The sequence below is a fragment of the Salvelinus sp. IW2-2015 genome, linkage group LG32 (assembly GCF_002910315.2).
Source record: "Salvelinus sp. IW2-2015 linkage group LG32, ASM291031v2, whole genome shotgun sequence".
NCBI classification, from domain to species: domain Eukaryota; kingdom Metazoa; phylum Chordata; class Actinopteri; order Salmoniformes; family Salmonidae; genus Salvelinus; species Salvelinus sp. IW2-2015.
In genome coordinates this window covers 24,054,350-24,070,135 of record NC_036871.1, presented here as the reverse complement: position 1 = coordinate 24,070,135, position 15,786 = coordinate 24,054,350, and the positions used below count along the sequence as shown (strand labels likewise).

The following is a 15,786-nucleotide window of genomic DNA, read 5'->3' as shown; positions in this document are numbered from 1 at the left end:
TATTTTGAATACTATTTTCAAATACACTCCCCTGTATTTGAGTCAATGTATTTGTGTATTTCCAAATACATTCCAATATTTTTTAGGGGTAGATCAGCTTTAATACTGCAGATAGATTGTGGCTTTTATCAAAATAATTGTCTGCATCATTTTCAACCCCCCATATATTTTTTGTTAAATATATGCACTACCATKAAAAGTTTTAGAACACCTACTCATTCAAGGGTTTTTATTTATTACTATTTTCTACATTGTAGAATAATAGTTAAGACATCAAAACTATGAAATAACACATATGGAATCATGTAGTAAACAAATCAAAATATATTTTAGATTTGAGATTCATACAGCCACCCTTGGAAATTTGTCCTTTGGTTTGGAGTCCAAATTTTAGATTTTTGGTTCCAATCACAGTGTCTTTGTAAGACGCGGTGTGGGTGAACGGATGATCTCTGCATGTGTATTTKCCACCGTAAAGCATGGAGGAGGTGGTGTTATGGTGTGGGGGTGCTTTGCTGGTGACACTGTCTGTGATTTATTTAGAATTAAGGCACACTTAACCAGCATTGCTACCACAGCATTCTGCAGCGATACGGCCTCCCATCTGGTTTGCGCTTAGTAGGACTACCATTTSTTTTCCAACAGGACAATGACCCAACACACCTCCAGYCTGTGTAAGGGCTATTTTACCAAGAAGGAAAGTTATGGAGTGCTGCATCAGATGACCTGGCCTCCACAATCACCCGGCTTCAACCAAATTGAGATGGTTTGGGATGAGTTGGAARGCAGAGTGAAGGAAAAGCAGGCAACAACTGCTCAGCATATGTGGGAACTCCTTTAACACTGTTGGAAAAGCATTCCAGGTGAAGATGGTTGAGAGAATGCCAAGAGTGTGCAAAGCTGTCATCAAGGCAAAGAGTGGCTATTTGAAGAAACTAAAATATAAAATATATTTTGATTTGTTTAACACGTTTTTGGTTACTACATGATTCCATATGTGTTATTTCATAGTTTTGATATCTTCACTATTATTGTACAATGTAGATAATATTACAAATAAAGAAAAACCCTTGAATGAGTAGGTGTCCTAAAACTTTTGACCGGTAGTGTATTTTTTATATATTTTCCTTKTTTATTATTACACCCTACATCTCCCTTCAGCCCCTCCCTCATCTCTGAACACCATCCAGTTTCTTCTTCTATTAGCTATATATTTTTCAAGTGTGCTGTGATGTTTCACAAAGGTTCTGAACCTTTGTATTCTAAAAGTTTCTACAGATTGTAAATTAAAGATAAAATGTTTTCCTAAGAGTATTATTATACTATTGATCGATTAACTATGACTTTTTAAAGACTTTTCAAATCACTCAGCAGTGATATTTGCAGCAAGCTCAAGGTAAATGTTGTAATTCTTCAGCCATTCCTAAACCTGCGACCAAAAACAAGCTACCGTGCGCATTCGGAAAGTATTCAGACCCGTTCCCCTTTTCCACATGTTGTTCTGTTACAGCCTTATGCTAAAATGGATTAAATAATTTTTCCCCTCATCAATCTACACACAATACCCCATATTGACAAATGAAAACTGGTTTATAGAATTTTTTGCAAAATGTATATAAAATAGAAAACTGATACCTTATTTACATAAGTATTCAAACCCTTTGCTATGAGACTCGAAATTGAGCTCAGGTGCATCCTGTTTCCATTGATCATCCTTGAGATGTTTCTACAACTTGGAATCCACCTGTGGTAAATTCAATTGATTGGACATTATTTGAAAAAGGCAGACACCTGTCTATATAAGGTCCAACAGTTGACAGTGCATGTCAGAGCAAAAACCAAGCCATGAGGTCGAAGGAATTGTCCGGACAGCTCCGAGACACGATTGTGTCACGGCACAGATCTGGGGAAATGTAACCAAAYKATTTCTGTAGRATTGAAGGTCCCCAAGAACACAGTGGACTCCATCATTCTTAACTGGATGACGTTTGGAGCTGTCCGCCCGGCCAAACTGAGCAATCCAGGTAGAAGGGCCTTGGTCAGGGAGGTGACCAAAAACATGACGGTTACTCTGACAGAGCTCTAGAGCTCCTCTGTGGAGATGGGAGAACCCTCCAGAAGGACAACCATCTCTGCAACACTCCACCAGTCAAGCCTTTATGGTAGAGTGGCCATACGAAAGCCACTCCTCAGTAAAAGGCACGACAGCCCGCTTGGAGTTTGCCAGAAGGCACATAAAGGACTCTCAGATCATGATAAACAGGATTCTGGTCTGATGAAACCAAGATTGAACTCTTTGGCCTGAATGTCAAGTGTCACGTCTGYAGGAACATGACACCATCCCTACAGTGAAGCATGGTGGTGGCAGCTACATGCTGTGGAAATATTTTTCAGCGGCAGGGACTGGGAGACTCTGCCAGGATCGAGGGTAAGATGAACAGAGCAAACACCTTCCAACAGGACATTGACCCTAAACACACAGCAAAGACAACGCATMAGTGGTTTCAGGACAAGTCTCTGAATGTCCTTGAGCGGCCAAGCCAGAGCCCGGACTTGAATCTGATCAAACATCTCTGGAGAGACCTGAAAATAGCTGTGCAGCGACGCTCCCCATCCAACCTGACAGAGCTTGAGAGGATCTGCAGAGAAGAATGGGAGAAACTACCCAAATACAGGTGTGCCAAGCTTGTGGCATCATACCCAAGAAGACACGAGGCTGTAATCGCTGGCAAAAGTGATTCAACACTTTTGGCTGAGTAAAGGGTCAGAATACTTACGTAAATGTGAAAGTTTTTTATATATATATATACATTTGCAAAAATGTCTAAAAACCTGTGTGTATAGATTGATGAGGGGGYAAAAATCTATTTAAATCAATTTAGAATAAGGCTGTAATGTTACAGAATGTGGAAAAAGTAATGGGGTCTGAATACTTTCCAAACGCACTGTACATATGGGCAGTACCAAWACAAGTGATCTAATGATTGTCACTTCGCAGCAAAATRTGCAGAGCTGGGATGGTTGTATCCTCCATTTAACATTTTATTTTTTGCAAGAATTGTATTTAGTAATTTAAAATTTAAAAACAGTTTTGTATCCGGCGTCGTTTTGTGTATCAGTTCATAAACCATGTGCCATGGAATCGGTACATCAAAAATATCTTCCCAACTACAGTAACTCCACCAGTCCTATTTATGATATAATTTACAATTTGTTGTAATATTTGTTCAGTCTTTTCCAAGTCGATTAAACTGAAATATCAAGCAACTTTCTATGGCTTGTTTAAAAATGGCAATAATAAAGGGAAAAAGGCCATTGTAAACTACACGGTAATGTAAAAGTTGTATTTTTTTATGATCCAATACGTAATATAGTACACTTATCATAATTTGATTGTAATCCAGAGGTAAGAAAAATMATCTAGATCCTCTGAGGCTGTGGAGGGATCCAAATTGTGGATTTAAAAGAAAACATTAATCTTCAGCGTACAATGACACCTTTGTGTTTAAGCCCTGGATTTCTAGCCACTTGATATTATTGTTAACTGATTATCTGATTTTAATAGCTAATATTTKGATGGCCATAATAAATAGATATAGCGATAGCAGACAACCTTGTTTTACTCCTCGACAGTTTAATACTTTGTAACGGCTGTCATCCTCTTCTTCCTCTGAAGAGGTGTCGCAAGGATCGGACCAAAGCGCAGCGTGGTACGTTTCCATATTTATTGGAATACTTCTTCAATACGAACAAAAACAATAAACAGACGAAAACCAACGAAGCTACAGTCCTGAACTAGTGAACATAGAACACATGAACGCACGAACAGGAACAATCACCCACAAACCAATAGTGAAAACTAGGCAACCTAAATATGGTTCCCAATCAGAGACAACGTAAKACACCTGCCTCTGATTGAGAACCATATCAGGCCAATAAGACAAACCTAACCTAGAAACATAYAACATAGACTATACCCACCCAGCTCACGTCCTGACCAACTAAATAAAGACAAAACAAAGGAAATAAGGTCAGGAACGTGACATACTTTCTGAGAAGTAGCCATTCTTTACTATTTTACACCTAAATGTAGGTATAGTATTTAACACATTGTCTAAGAAATTCTCCAAAATTAAAATATTAAACTACTTGTTTTTTCAAATAAAGCTTATTTTAATATTTGTTTTGAAATATATTGAAAAGTAATTGAAATAACTGAAATAGTAGCTTAACCCAGGTCTGGTGTGTGTAGGTGGGAGATTGTGAGGGGGATGACATAGAACACATTTCCCTATAATAATGAGGATGAAACTAGAAATGAGAGACTATGTCCTTTTAATATGAAGACCTATTCTGTAATACAAAGAACAGGGCTGCACAAACTATAAAGAGGGTCATTGAAAATGGAAGGGATATGGACTTGATGAGGGCTTATTTTGATAGACCGCATACCCAACTTCCAATTARTGCCCCTCCCCCATTATACGTGCAATTTACTTTGATTCTGTACATTTTATCCATGTTTGTGTTTAGACTACTAATGAACACAGCTGTATTCATATGGTTGTTCTAAAGATCTCTGCTTAAAGTAAGCACTCATTGTATGACAGTAATGCTTTCAGTCATTTCAAAGAGAATCCTTCCCAATGTAGAGGTCCCTATAATAGGCTCCCAATTACTGTGCTGCTGAGAGGAAAGTTTCTTGACTCAATTCTGAGAAGGGACAATCAAACTTCCCTAATGGACAGAGACAGTCAATTAAAAAAGTTTTTACCATGTCCAATTCAGGGTTGTATTCATTAGAGCACAKCATAACGTTTTTCAACTGATAACGAAAACAAGCGTTTCTTATTGGATAAGTTTGTATAGTCCTTCCCTGTTTGTCTGTTTTCTTCTGTTTGGTGCCCAATGAATATAACCCTGGTCTGGTAGAACCTAGACCTACATACAGAGAATTGAGAGCCATGAGGCAATGTCCTCTGCTCCCCCATGGCCTGGATAAACATATGGAGAAAGTGATGGAGTATTTGATGGATGCACTCAGACTTAAATAGAGAAGAGGAAGGGGGGGAAGCATGTTGACTCACCTCTACGATTAGGACGTTCTTTTGTGAGCATGTCATAGAAAAAAGAGAAAGGAAGCAGTTATGCATGGGTAGGAATACATAACGACTTATCTACCAATCTTTTAGTTTGCAAGAAAGGCATTTCACTGTACTTGTGGATGTGACATTAAAACTTGAAACTACCACAGTGCTCCACATGCATCCCAAGACAACATTTGTATTTGTATTTATTATGGATCTCCATTAGCTGCTGCCAAAGCAGCTACTCTTCCTGGGGTCCAGCTAAATTTTAAAAACATTACAATACATTCACAGATTTCACAACACACTGTGTGCCCTCAGGCCCCTACTCCACCACTACCACATATCTACAGTACTAAATCCATGTGTACGTATAGTGCGTATGTTATTGTGTGTGTGTGTGTATGCATGTCTCTGTGCCATTGTTTGTATTGTTTCACAGTCCCTGCTGTTCCATAAGCTGTTTTTTTAAATCTGTTTTTAAATCTAATTTTACTGCTGGCATGAGTTACTTGATGTGGAATAGAATTCCATGTAGTCTATGTAGTACTGTGTGCCTCCCATAGTCTGTTCTGGACTTGGGGACTGTGAAGAGACCTCTTGTGGCATGTCTTGTGGGGTATGCATGGGTGTCCGAGCTGTGTGCCAGTAGTTWAGACAGCTTGGTGTATTCAACATGTCAATACCTCTCATAAATAAAAGGAGCGATGAAGTCAKTCTCTCCTCCACTTTCAGCCAGGAGAGATTAACATGCATATTWTTWATATTAYRTCTGTGTACATCCAAGGGCCAGTCGTGCTGCCCTGTTCTGAYCTAATTGCAATTTTCTTAAGTTATTTTTTGTGGCACCTGACCACACAACTGAACTGTAGTCAAGGTGCGACAAAACTAGGGCCTGTWGGACCTGCCTTGTTGATAGTGTTGTTAAGAATGCAGAGCAGCGCTTTACTATGGACAGACTTCTCCCCATTTTAGCTACTACTGCATCAATATGTTTTGACCATGACAGTTTACAATCTAGGGTTACTCCAAGCAGTTTAGTCATCTCAACTTGCTCAATTTCCCAGATTATTTATTCCCAGATTTAGTTTAGGTTTAGGGTTTAGTGAGTGTTTTGTTCCACATACAATGCTTTTAGTTTTAGAAATATTTATGGGTAACTTATTCCTTGCCACCCACTCTGAAACTAACTGCAGCTCTTTGTTGAGTGTTGCAGTCATTTCAGTCGCTGTAGTAGCTGATGTGTATGTATAGTGTTGAATCATCAGCATACATAGACACTCTGGCTTTACTCAAAGTTAGTGCCATGTCATTAGTAGAAAAGGAAAAAAGCGAACAGCTACCCTGGGGAATTCCTGATTCTAACTGGACTATATTTGAGAGGCTTCCATTAAAGAACACCTTCTGTGTTCTGTTAGACAAGMAACTCTTTATCCACATTATAGCAGGGTATGTAAAGCCATAACACATATGTTTTTCCAGCAGCAGACTTTGATCGATAATGTCAAAAGCTGCACTGAAGTCTAACAAGACAGCTCCCACAATCATTTTATCATTCATTTCTCTCAGCCAATCATCAGTCATTTGTGTAAGTGCTGTGCTTGCTGAGTGTCCTTTCCTATAATAATGCTGAAATTCTGTTGTCAATTTGTTTACTGTGAAATAGCATTGTATCTGGTCAAACACCATTTTTTCATAAGTTTACTAAGGGTTGGTAACAGGCTCATTGGTCGGATATTTGAGCCAGTAAAGGGGGCTTTACTATTCTTGGGTAGTGGAATGACTTTAGCTTCCCTCCAGGCCTGAGGGCACACACTCTCTAGTAGGCTTAAATTGAAGATGTGGCAAATAGGAGTGGAAATATCATATGCTATTATCCTCAGTAATTTTCCATCCAGATTGTCAGACCGGTGGCTTGTCATTGTTGATAGACAACAATACTTTTTTCACCTCTTCCACACTGACTTTARGGAATTCAAAAGGAAATTTGTGTCTTTCATAATTTGGTCCGATATACTTTGATGTGTAGTGTCAGCGTTTGTTGCTGGCATGTCATCCCTAAGTTTGCTTATCTTGCCAATGAAAAAGTAATGAAAGTAGTTATAAATATCAGTGGGCTTTGTGATGAATGAGCCATCTGATTCAATGAATGAAGGAGCTGAGTTGGCTTTTTCCCCATTCAAAATTTTATTGAATCATTTAAGGTGCCCCAAAGCTTTTTCCTATCAATCTTTATATAATTTCTTTGTTTCATAGTGTAGTTTCTTTTTCTTTAGTTTYGTCACATGATTTCTTAATTTGCAGTACGTTTGCCAATCAGTTTGGCTGACAGACATACGTAATTGCCATAACTTTTGCCTCATCCCTCTCAACCATACAATTTTTCAATTCCTCATCAATCCAAGGGGATTTAACAGTTTTTACAGTCATTTTTTAATGGGTGTGTGCTTATTAGTAACTGGAATAAGTAGTTTCATAAATGTGTCAAGTGCAGCATCTGGTTGCTCCTCATTACATACCACAGACCAGCAAATATTCTTTACATCATCAACATATGAATCACTACAAAACTTATTGTATGACCTCTTACACACTATATTAGGTTCAGCCTTTGGAACTTTGCTTTTTATAGATATGGCTATTATATTGTGATCACTACATCCTATGGATTTGGATACTGCTTTAGTAAAGATGTGATCAATACATGTTGATTTAATTCCTGTTCTGTTTGTAACTACCCTGGTAGGTTGACTGACAACCTGATCCAGGTTGCAGGCACTGGTTACATTTTGAAGTTTTTTCCTGAGTGGGCAGCTTGATGATAGCCAGTCAATAWTTAAATCACTCAGAAAATATACTTCTCTGTTGATATCACATACAGTACATTATCAAGCATTTCACACATATTATCCAGATACTGACTGTTAGCACTTGGTGGTCTATAGCAGCTTCCCACAAGAATGAACTTTAGGTMAGGCAGATGAACCTGTAGTCATATTACTTCAACAGTATMTAACATTAGATTGTCTCAAAGCTTTACAGGAATGTGGTTCTGAATATAGACCGCAACACCGCCTCCGTTAGCATTTCTGTCGTTTCGGTACATGTTATAACCATGTATTGCTACCACTGTTTCAGAGATAGTCAGAATATGAATATCATCTGTTACAAGAAAGTTGACTTCATGGAACTTGTTTCTTAGGCTACATGTTAATATGGGCTATTTTTAGCACGTTTCAGGGTTGCTTGATTGTTTTTAACGCTTTACTGGGAAGCTTATCATAGGTAGACTTACTCATGTAATTTACATTGGAGCTGACAGTGCAGTGTGAGCTGCATGAAGTGGTTTTCCTACTACTGCACACCGCCTCAGTGCTAACAGTGTAACTCTGGTTTATAGGCTCATGATTACMGCTTACAATAGCTGTAGAATAAACAGATGTATTTGGGGTACATCAATTAAATTACTTACATTGTGATTMCCAATGCCCCTAAGATCATGTACATTTGATGCAGCATTATGATGACTCATTGTCACAATGGTAGGGATTAACTGAGCTGGTTTTGGATCATTTACCAGTCATTGTTTCAACGCAGCCTTGAAATGCGTGGACAGAGTCCAGGAGCCAAGATGATTTGGATGGACTCCGTCATTCCTGTAGAGTATCGTCTGTTTCCAGAAGGTGTCAAAGTTATCAATAAAAGTGACTCCAGCAGAGCTACAGTAGTCTTTTAGCCAGATGTGTAATGCCAGCAGTCTGCTGAATCTTTCACACCCGCAGCCCACGATGGTACTGGACCTGAAAATATTGGCKATTTTTTGGAGTCTTTTAATGCTAAAATGTGTTCTTTAAATTAATTTTCAAATGTTCTGAGCTAGCCCTCCTGATGTTGTTTGACCACACATGGACTACGACAGTGTCAGCTCCCAGCATCTGTGGTAGAACAGTCGGAAYCAGCCTTGTTATGTCCTGTACTCGTGCTCCGGTGTAGAACAGGGTTTTTGCCTTGGGGACCGAGATGTTTCTCACCATAGAGCTGCCTATGATGACAGCTGGTGATGTTGAATGGGCCGGTCTCTCAGACAGCCTCACGGTCTGGTGAGGCTGGGAGCMCCGAGGATCTGAACCCGAGGTAGAAGCCACCGGAGAGGGAGACAGAACCGAGGATGAAGACGCACCTGCGTCCGGATCCGATCTTGATTGGGATGCCACCAAGGACAATGCGCCGGAACCTCTGGATCCAGGGCGGCAAAGCTGTTTCTAGTCTGTGTCAGTTCCGGGATCAACATCTCCATGGAGACCCCCGTTGCCAGAGGACACCTTCTTCGACTTCCACGGCGAGTGGAACCACTCGGTTGAGATGGATTTGCAAAATGTAAATAAAGCAGAGACTCCATAACCACATGAAATAGCTATGCATGTGTTATACCAAGTGATTTAAACATGTAAATGTAATAACCATAGAATTATATTATAGAATCTAAAAAAAACATTACAGTGTAAACATGCATACCAAAAAAAGTCAATGTCTATGGGCATTTCCATCTAAAAAGGACCCATGAGCACCAACATGTGAAGTTCATAGGAGCATGTCAAATTGGGTGTCAAATGAAAGCAATTTTGGGGGGGGGAGATTAAGGCATATACATTTTTCAACCATTTTCAATCCTAAAAATTAGGAATAAGCAAAAGCTTTGATTTCAGGTCAAACAGATTGAAAGGGGGTCTTAGGACAACATCTACGGAAAATAGTCTTAAAGATGCACTATGCAGAAATCAACTCCACCATTTCTTGGTTACTAAAATTCTAATAGTTCACCTAATTTCAGTTTGTGACAAAATAAGCAAATATAGTGTAGAGAATCATTGTACCATCTAAACCCGCTGTGAAATATATTTTCCATAACCAAAAATATTGTATTTTCAGCTGTTTGAAACTGGTGTACAAAACCGAAAGTAAAAGATGCAAAAACTAAACTTAATAATGGGAAGCATAGAAATAGCGGACATGGAACAGATATTCCACTTCTTAGACTTCCTTTCAATCAGAATGACAGATGTATAACAAACAGTACCAGTCAAAAGTTTGTACACACCTACTCATTCAAGGGTTTTTCTTAATTTTTACTATTTTCTACATTGTAGAATAATAGTGAAGACATCAAAACTATGAAATACACACATGGAATCATGTAGTAACCAAAAAAGTGTTAAAACAAATCAAAATATATTTTAGATTTAGATTCTTCAAAGTAGCCACCCTTTGCCTTGATGACAAGTTTGCACACTCTTGGCATTCTCTCAACGAGCTTCACCTGGAATGCTTTTCCAACAGTCTTGAAGGAGTCCCACATATACGGAGCTTTTGTTGGCTGCTTTCATTCACTCTGCAGTCCAACTCATCCCAAACCATCTCAATTGGATTGAGATCTGGTGATTGTGGAAGCCAGGCATCTGTAGAGTACTCCATAACTCTCCTTCGTTCAAATAGCCATTAATAAGCCTGGAGGTGTGTTGGTCATTGGCCTGTTGAAAACAAAATGATAGTGGGACAAGAGCAAACCAGATGGGATGGCGTATCGCTGCAGAATGCTGTGTACCACACTGGTTAAGTGTCCTTGAATTCTAAAAAAATCACTAACAGTGTCACCAACAAAGCACCCCACACCTCCTCCAAGCTTCACAGAGGGAACCACACATGCAGAGATCATTGTTCACCGACATCCGTTCACAAACCAAAGGACAGATTTCCATCGATCTAATGTCCATTGCTCATGTTTCTTAGCCCAAGCAAGTCTCTTCTTCTTATTGTTTCCTTTAGTTTGGTTTCTTTGGAGCAATTTGACCATGAAGGCCTGATTCACACAGTCTCGTCTGAACAGTTGATTTGAGATGCGTCTGATATGTCAACTCTGTGAAGCATTTATTTGGGTGCAATCTGAAGTGCAGTTAACTCTAATAAAGTTTGATCACTACTGGCTGTAAGCGAACAAGCAATGCGTTGGAGCAATGCTGGCTGTATCCAAGGCTCAGACAATCGTTCAACTAACAACATAATGCAGCATGCACTGAAGAGAGAAGAGACAACCAATTTGCATCATCGAAGGCTCTGAAAAGACTGTAGAGATGGAAAGGCAGTTTGCCAGTTACAGCAGCACGTCCCCTGAACGATAACGAAGAGGTAGGGGAGAAGCCTGACCACGGAGACGGGGGAGAGAAGGTGATGAAGCGTACTTCATGAGCTGTAACTGAAAAACAATGAGTTTGAGGTGAGAAAAAGTTGGTGGAACAAGTATTGTAGCATTGTTAAGTATCTTGCTAGCTGGATTGAATTCTCTGTTAGCTAGCCAGAGAAATGTTTGCAACATCAGCCAACTTAACTGATCAAATAATTTAGTTTACGGTGTGAAAATTAGCTGGCAAATCAATTCAGACAGCTAACGTTACTCATCTGATGTGTTAACGTTAAAATTACGCCACAAAAGTTATCATGCTCTGCTGGCACATTGTAGAACAGATGTCCACAGGCAGAAAGTATACAATGTAATAATGTGCAGTGTAGCCCAAAGATATTGCTTTTGCTGTGTTGAACTTGACAGTAACACTTGTGTGTGAGTGAGGGGAGATTATTAAATGTTTTACTTGGTGAACGTTATTTTTGCACACATGTAGCCTTGTGCACTTGATTGATGTCTACTATAGTGGCCACTATAATAGAGCAAAAAAAGAATGCCTGTTTGTTTCATTCTATTTCTACTTTAAGATGTTTTTTTCCCAAGTGCAAAATTTAGATGTGTGTGGTCACAAGCGTTCTATTCAAGGCAGCCGTAGCTAACTGCAATATTAGTGTATTGTTTTTTCTCAAGAAAGTGTCACCTTTTTGGGACTTCACTAGTTTGCATCCCTGGAGGTAACTCTTCCTTTCCTGTTGCAGTACTCATGAGAGCCAGTTTCATCATAGCGCTTTTTGRGACTGCACTTGAAGTAACTCTCAAAGTTCTTGAAATTTTCCAGATTGACTGACCTTCATGTCTTAAAGTAATGATGGACAGTCATTTCTGTTTGCTTATTACAGCTGTTCTTGACATAATACGGACTTGGTCTTTTACCAAATAGGGCTATCTTATGTATACCACCCCTACCTTGTCACAACACAACTGATTGGCTCAAACGCATTAAGGAAAGAAATTCAACAAATTAACTTTTAACAAGGCAGACCTGTTAATTGAAATGCATTCCAGGTGACTACCTCAAAGCTGGTTGAGAGAATGCCAAGAGTGTGCAAAGCTGTCATCAAGGCAAAGGGTATTTTCTATGAAGAATCTCAAATATAAAATATATTTAGATTTGTTAWACACTTTTRTGGTTACTACATGATTCCATATGTGCTACTTCATAGTTTTGAGGTCTTCACTATTATTCTACAATGTAGTAAATAGTAAAAATAAAGAAACTCTTGAATGAGTAGGCGTGTCCAATGTGAATTCATTAGGGTCGCCCACAATTTTACATATTGCAGCGTTAAAAGGTATTAGAAATACATCAAAACACAATGTTGAAGTAAAGACACCTGCCAACTAATATCAACACATTTAGTTTTGYAGCAATATTTTATATTATTTGCTTTCTGTAAATGTAAGAAGCATTGTCTTGTGCCTTGTTAATCCATTAACAAAAACACACATCTTTAAGATATTTTCTAATTTCTCTCCCTCACGAGGATAATGCAAGTTAACAGAAGTAACAAGTAAAGGTAGACGTATCAATTAGTTAGTGTTTATACTGAGTTTTGGATTATTAGGTGATTGACACATGTAATTCTGTTACCAAAAAAAATATATATACAGTATATATATATCAGTAAAATAATTACTGCAATTGAATTGGCTACAATGGGAAATCATAGTAGTCACAAACCACAGTTGAGTCCCTTCCACTGGTATAATGTTATGTTTTGTCTTGAATAGCTTTTCTTACTTTGAGAAAAAATAAGTAATCTTTTGTCGTTGGGAATATTAATCTACATGTCTCCTGTAAAATATTGAATCCTTGAATTTGCCTTTTTTTATTGCTACGTCTGTCTAACTTGCTGAATCCTTGATTTAGGTCACCTGCTAAATACAATAGTTCCTGTCTGGGTCTGATCTAATATAGCTTGAATTATATCTACAGTTGAAGTCGGAAGTTTACATACACTTAGGTTGGAGTCATTAAAACTAYATTTTCAACCACTCCACAAATTTCTTGTTAARAAACTATAGTTTTGGCAAGTCGGTTAGGACATCTACTTTGTGTATGACACAAGTCATTTTTCCAACAATTGTTTACAGACAGACTATTTCACTTATAATTCACTGTATCACAATTCCAGTGGGTCAGAAGTTTACATACACTAAGTTGACTGTGCCTTTATACAGCTTGGAAAATTCCAGAAAATTATGACATGGCTTTAGAAGCTTCTGATAGGCTAATTGACATCATTTGAGTCAATTGGAGGTTGACCTGTTGATGTATTTCCAGGCCGACCTTCAAACTCAGTGCCTCTTTGCTTGACATCATGGGAAAATCAAAAGAAATCAGCCAAGACCTCAGATTTAAAAAATCTGGTTCATCCTTGGGAGCAATTCCAAACGCCGTGAAGGTGACACGTTCATCTGTACAAACAATAGTACGCATTAGTACGCAATTAAAACGCCATGGGACCACGCAGCCGTCATACCACTCAGGAAGAAGACACGCTCTGTCTCCTAGAGATGAACGTACTTTGGTGCAAAAAGTGAAAATCAATCCCAGAATAACAGCAAAGCACCTTGTGAAGATGCGGAGAAACAGGTACAAAAGTATCTATATCCACAGTAAAACGAGTCCTATATCGACATAACCTGAAAGGCCGCAGCAAGGAAGAAGCCACTGCTCCAAAACCGCCATAAAAAAGCCAGACACGGTTTGCAACTGCACATGGGGACAAAGATCGTACTTTTTGGAGAAATGTCCTCTGGTCTGATGAAACAAAAATAGAACTGTTTGCCATAATGACCATTGTTATGTTTGGGGAAAAAGGGGATGCATGCAAGCCATCCAAACCGTGAAGCACGGGGGTGCAGCATCATGTTGTGGGGGTGCTTTGCTGCAAGAGGGACTGGTGCACTTCACAAAATAGATGGCATCATGAGATAGGAAATTATGTGGATATATTGAAGCACATCTCAACATCTCTTTGTGAGCAAGGAGGCCACTAACCACGACTCAGTTACACCAGCCTGTCAGGAGGAATGGGCCAATCACCCAACTTATTGTGGGAAGCTTGTGGTAGGCTATCCAAAACGTGACCCAAGTTAAACAATTTAAAAGTGAGGCAATCTACGCAAATACTAATTGAGTGTATGTAAACTTCTGACCCACTGGGAATGTGATGAAAGAAATAAAACTGAAATAAATCATTCTCTCTACTATTATTCTGACATTTCACATCCTTAAAAATAAAGTGGTGATCCTAACTGACCTAAGACAGGGAATTGTTACTAGGATTACATTTCAGGAATTTAAATGTATTTGGCTAAGGTGTATGTAAACTTATGACTTAAACTGTAAAAACACCACTTTTGCCCCTGGGMGGATATACAATGAAATCAATGTGTATTTTTCCCCATGTAAAATACAATTCAAAATGAGAAAAACTTCCTTCTTGGTCCGTGTGCTGGGATATAAGGGAAAAGGGTGTATTCTTATTTATCAGGATGCCTACACCTCTTCTGTTACTACATTAAGTAGCAGCATAGGCCGCTCCAACCCAGCTCCTCTTCAAATATTAAATTTAAAGAAAAAATCCCACCCAAGCCAAGATGGTCAACCTCCCATCCTTGCCCACCCAAGCCAAATGTGTCCAAACCTCCCATCTTTTCCCACCCTCCCTTCTTCAGCACATTTACACCCATCCTTACATCGACTTCATTCACATACAACATATCGACACCCATTCTCTACCGCCCTCCTACACACATATTCACTCTCCCTCACAGTCCCATTCATATGCAGTCACACACACCTCCCTCCATAGAACAGTTGACATACATGCTATATTTCCCCCTTTGTATTGRCTTTTCAGTGTTTATGTAGCCCATTAGCATTGCCTACTTCTACGGTTACTTCATAGAGAATAGTTACTTGGGGAAAGTAGAGTATAGGTTGTATTGGGGGTAYGGGGAAAGAATATTGTCTCAATTTACGATAAGCTGGTCTTAGGCATCATTGTATGTAGCCTAGTGTGCTTATCGATTTTCTTCCTCTCCTCAGTGCAGGGGGCTCTACTCCTTCAATTGGAAAGGTTTCTTGCAGCTTGTTTAGGGCTTCATCGGCGCTTGTGAATTCCATCCTTTGAGTTCTCTTCCATATCCATAGCACTGTRGGTGTCACGACTTCCGCCGAAGTTGGTGCCTCTCCTTGTTCGGGKGGCGTTCGGCGGTCGACTTCACCGGCTTTCTAGCCGCCACCGATCTACGTTTCTTTTTCCATTTGTTTTGTCTCAATTGTACACACCATTACATTATAATTTATTCCCTATTTAACCCTCTGGTTCCCACATGGTGTTGTGCGTGTTTGTTCTTTGTTAAGTGGTCGCTCTTTTGTGTCGAGCTGGAATATTTTCCCTGTATGGAATTCGTTTGTGATTTATTCGAGTAAAGTACGTTTTTACTCAG

At 39.1% G+C, this 15,786-nt stretch overlaps 1 protein-coding gene across 2 annotated transcripts in view; it reads right to left on the bottom strand.

Annotated features, from left to right (window-relative positions):
• Positions 1-15,786, bottom strand: part of LOC111957124 (hypoxanthine-guanine phosphoribosyltransferase) — a 37,308-nt gene that overhangs the window by 2,378 nt on the left and 19,144 nt on the right. The window contains exon 5 of one of the 2 annotated variants that reach the window (XM_023977859.2): positions 5,088-5,105. The exons of the other annotated variant lie outside the window; for it this stretch is intronic. Coding sequence (XP_023833627.1) covers positions 5,088-5,105 — 18 coding nt within the window. The remainder of the gene's footprint in view (positions 1-5,087; positions 5,106-15,786) is intronic. 2 annotated transcript variants of the gene reach the window in all.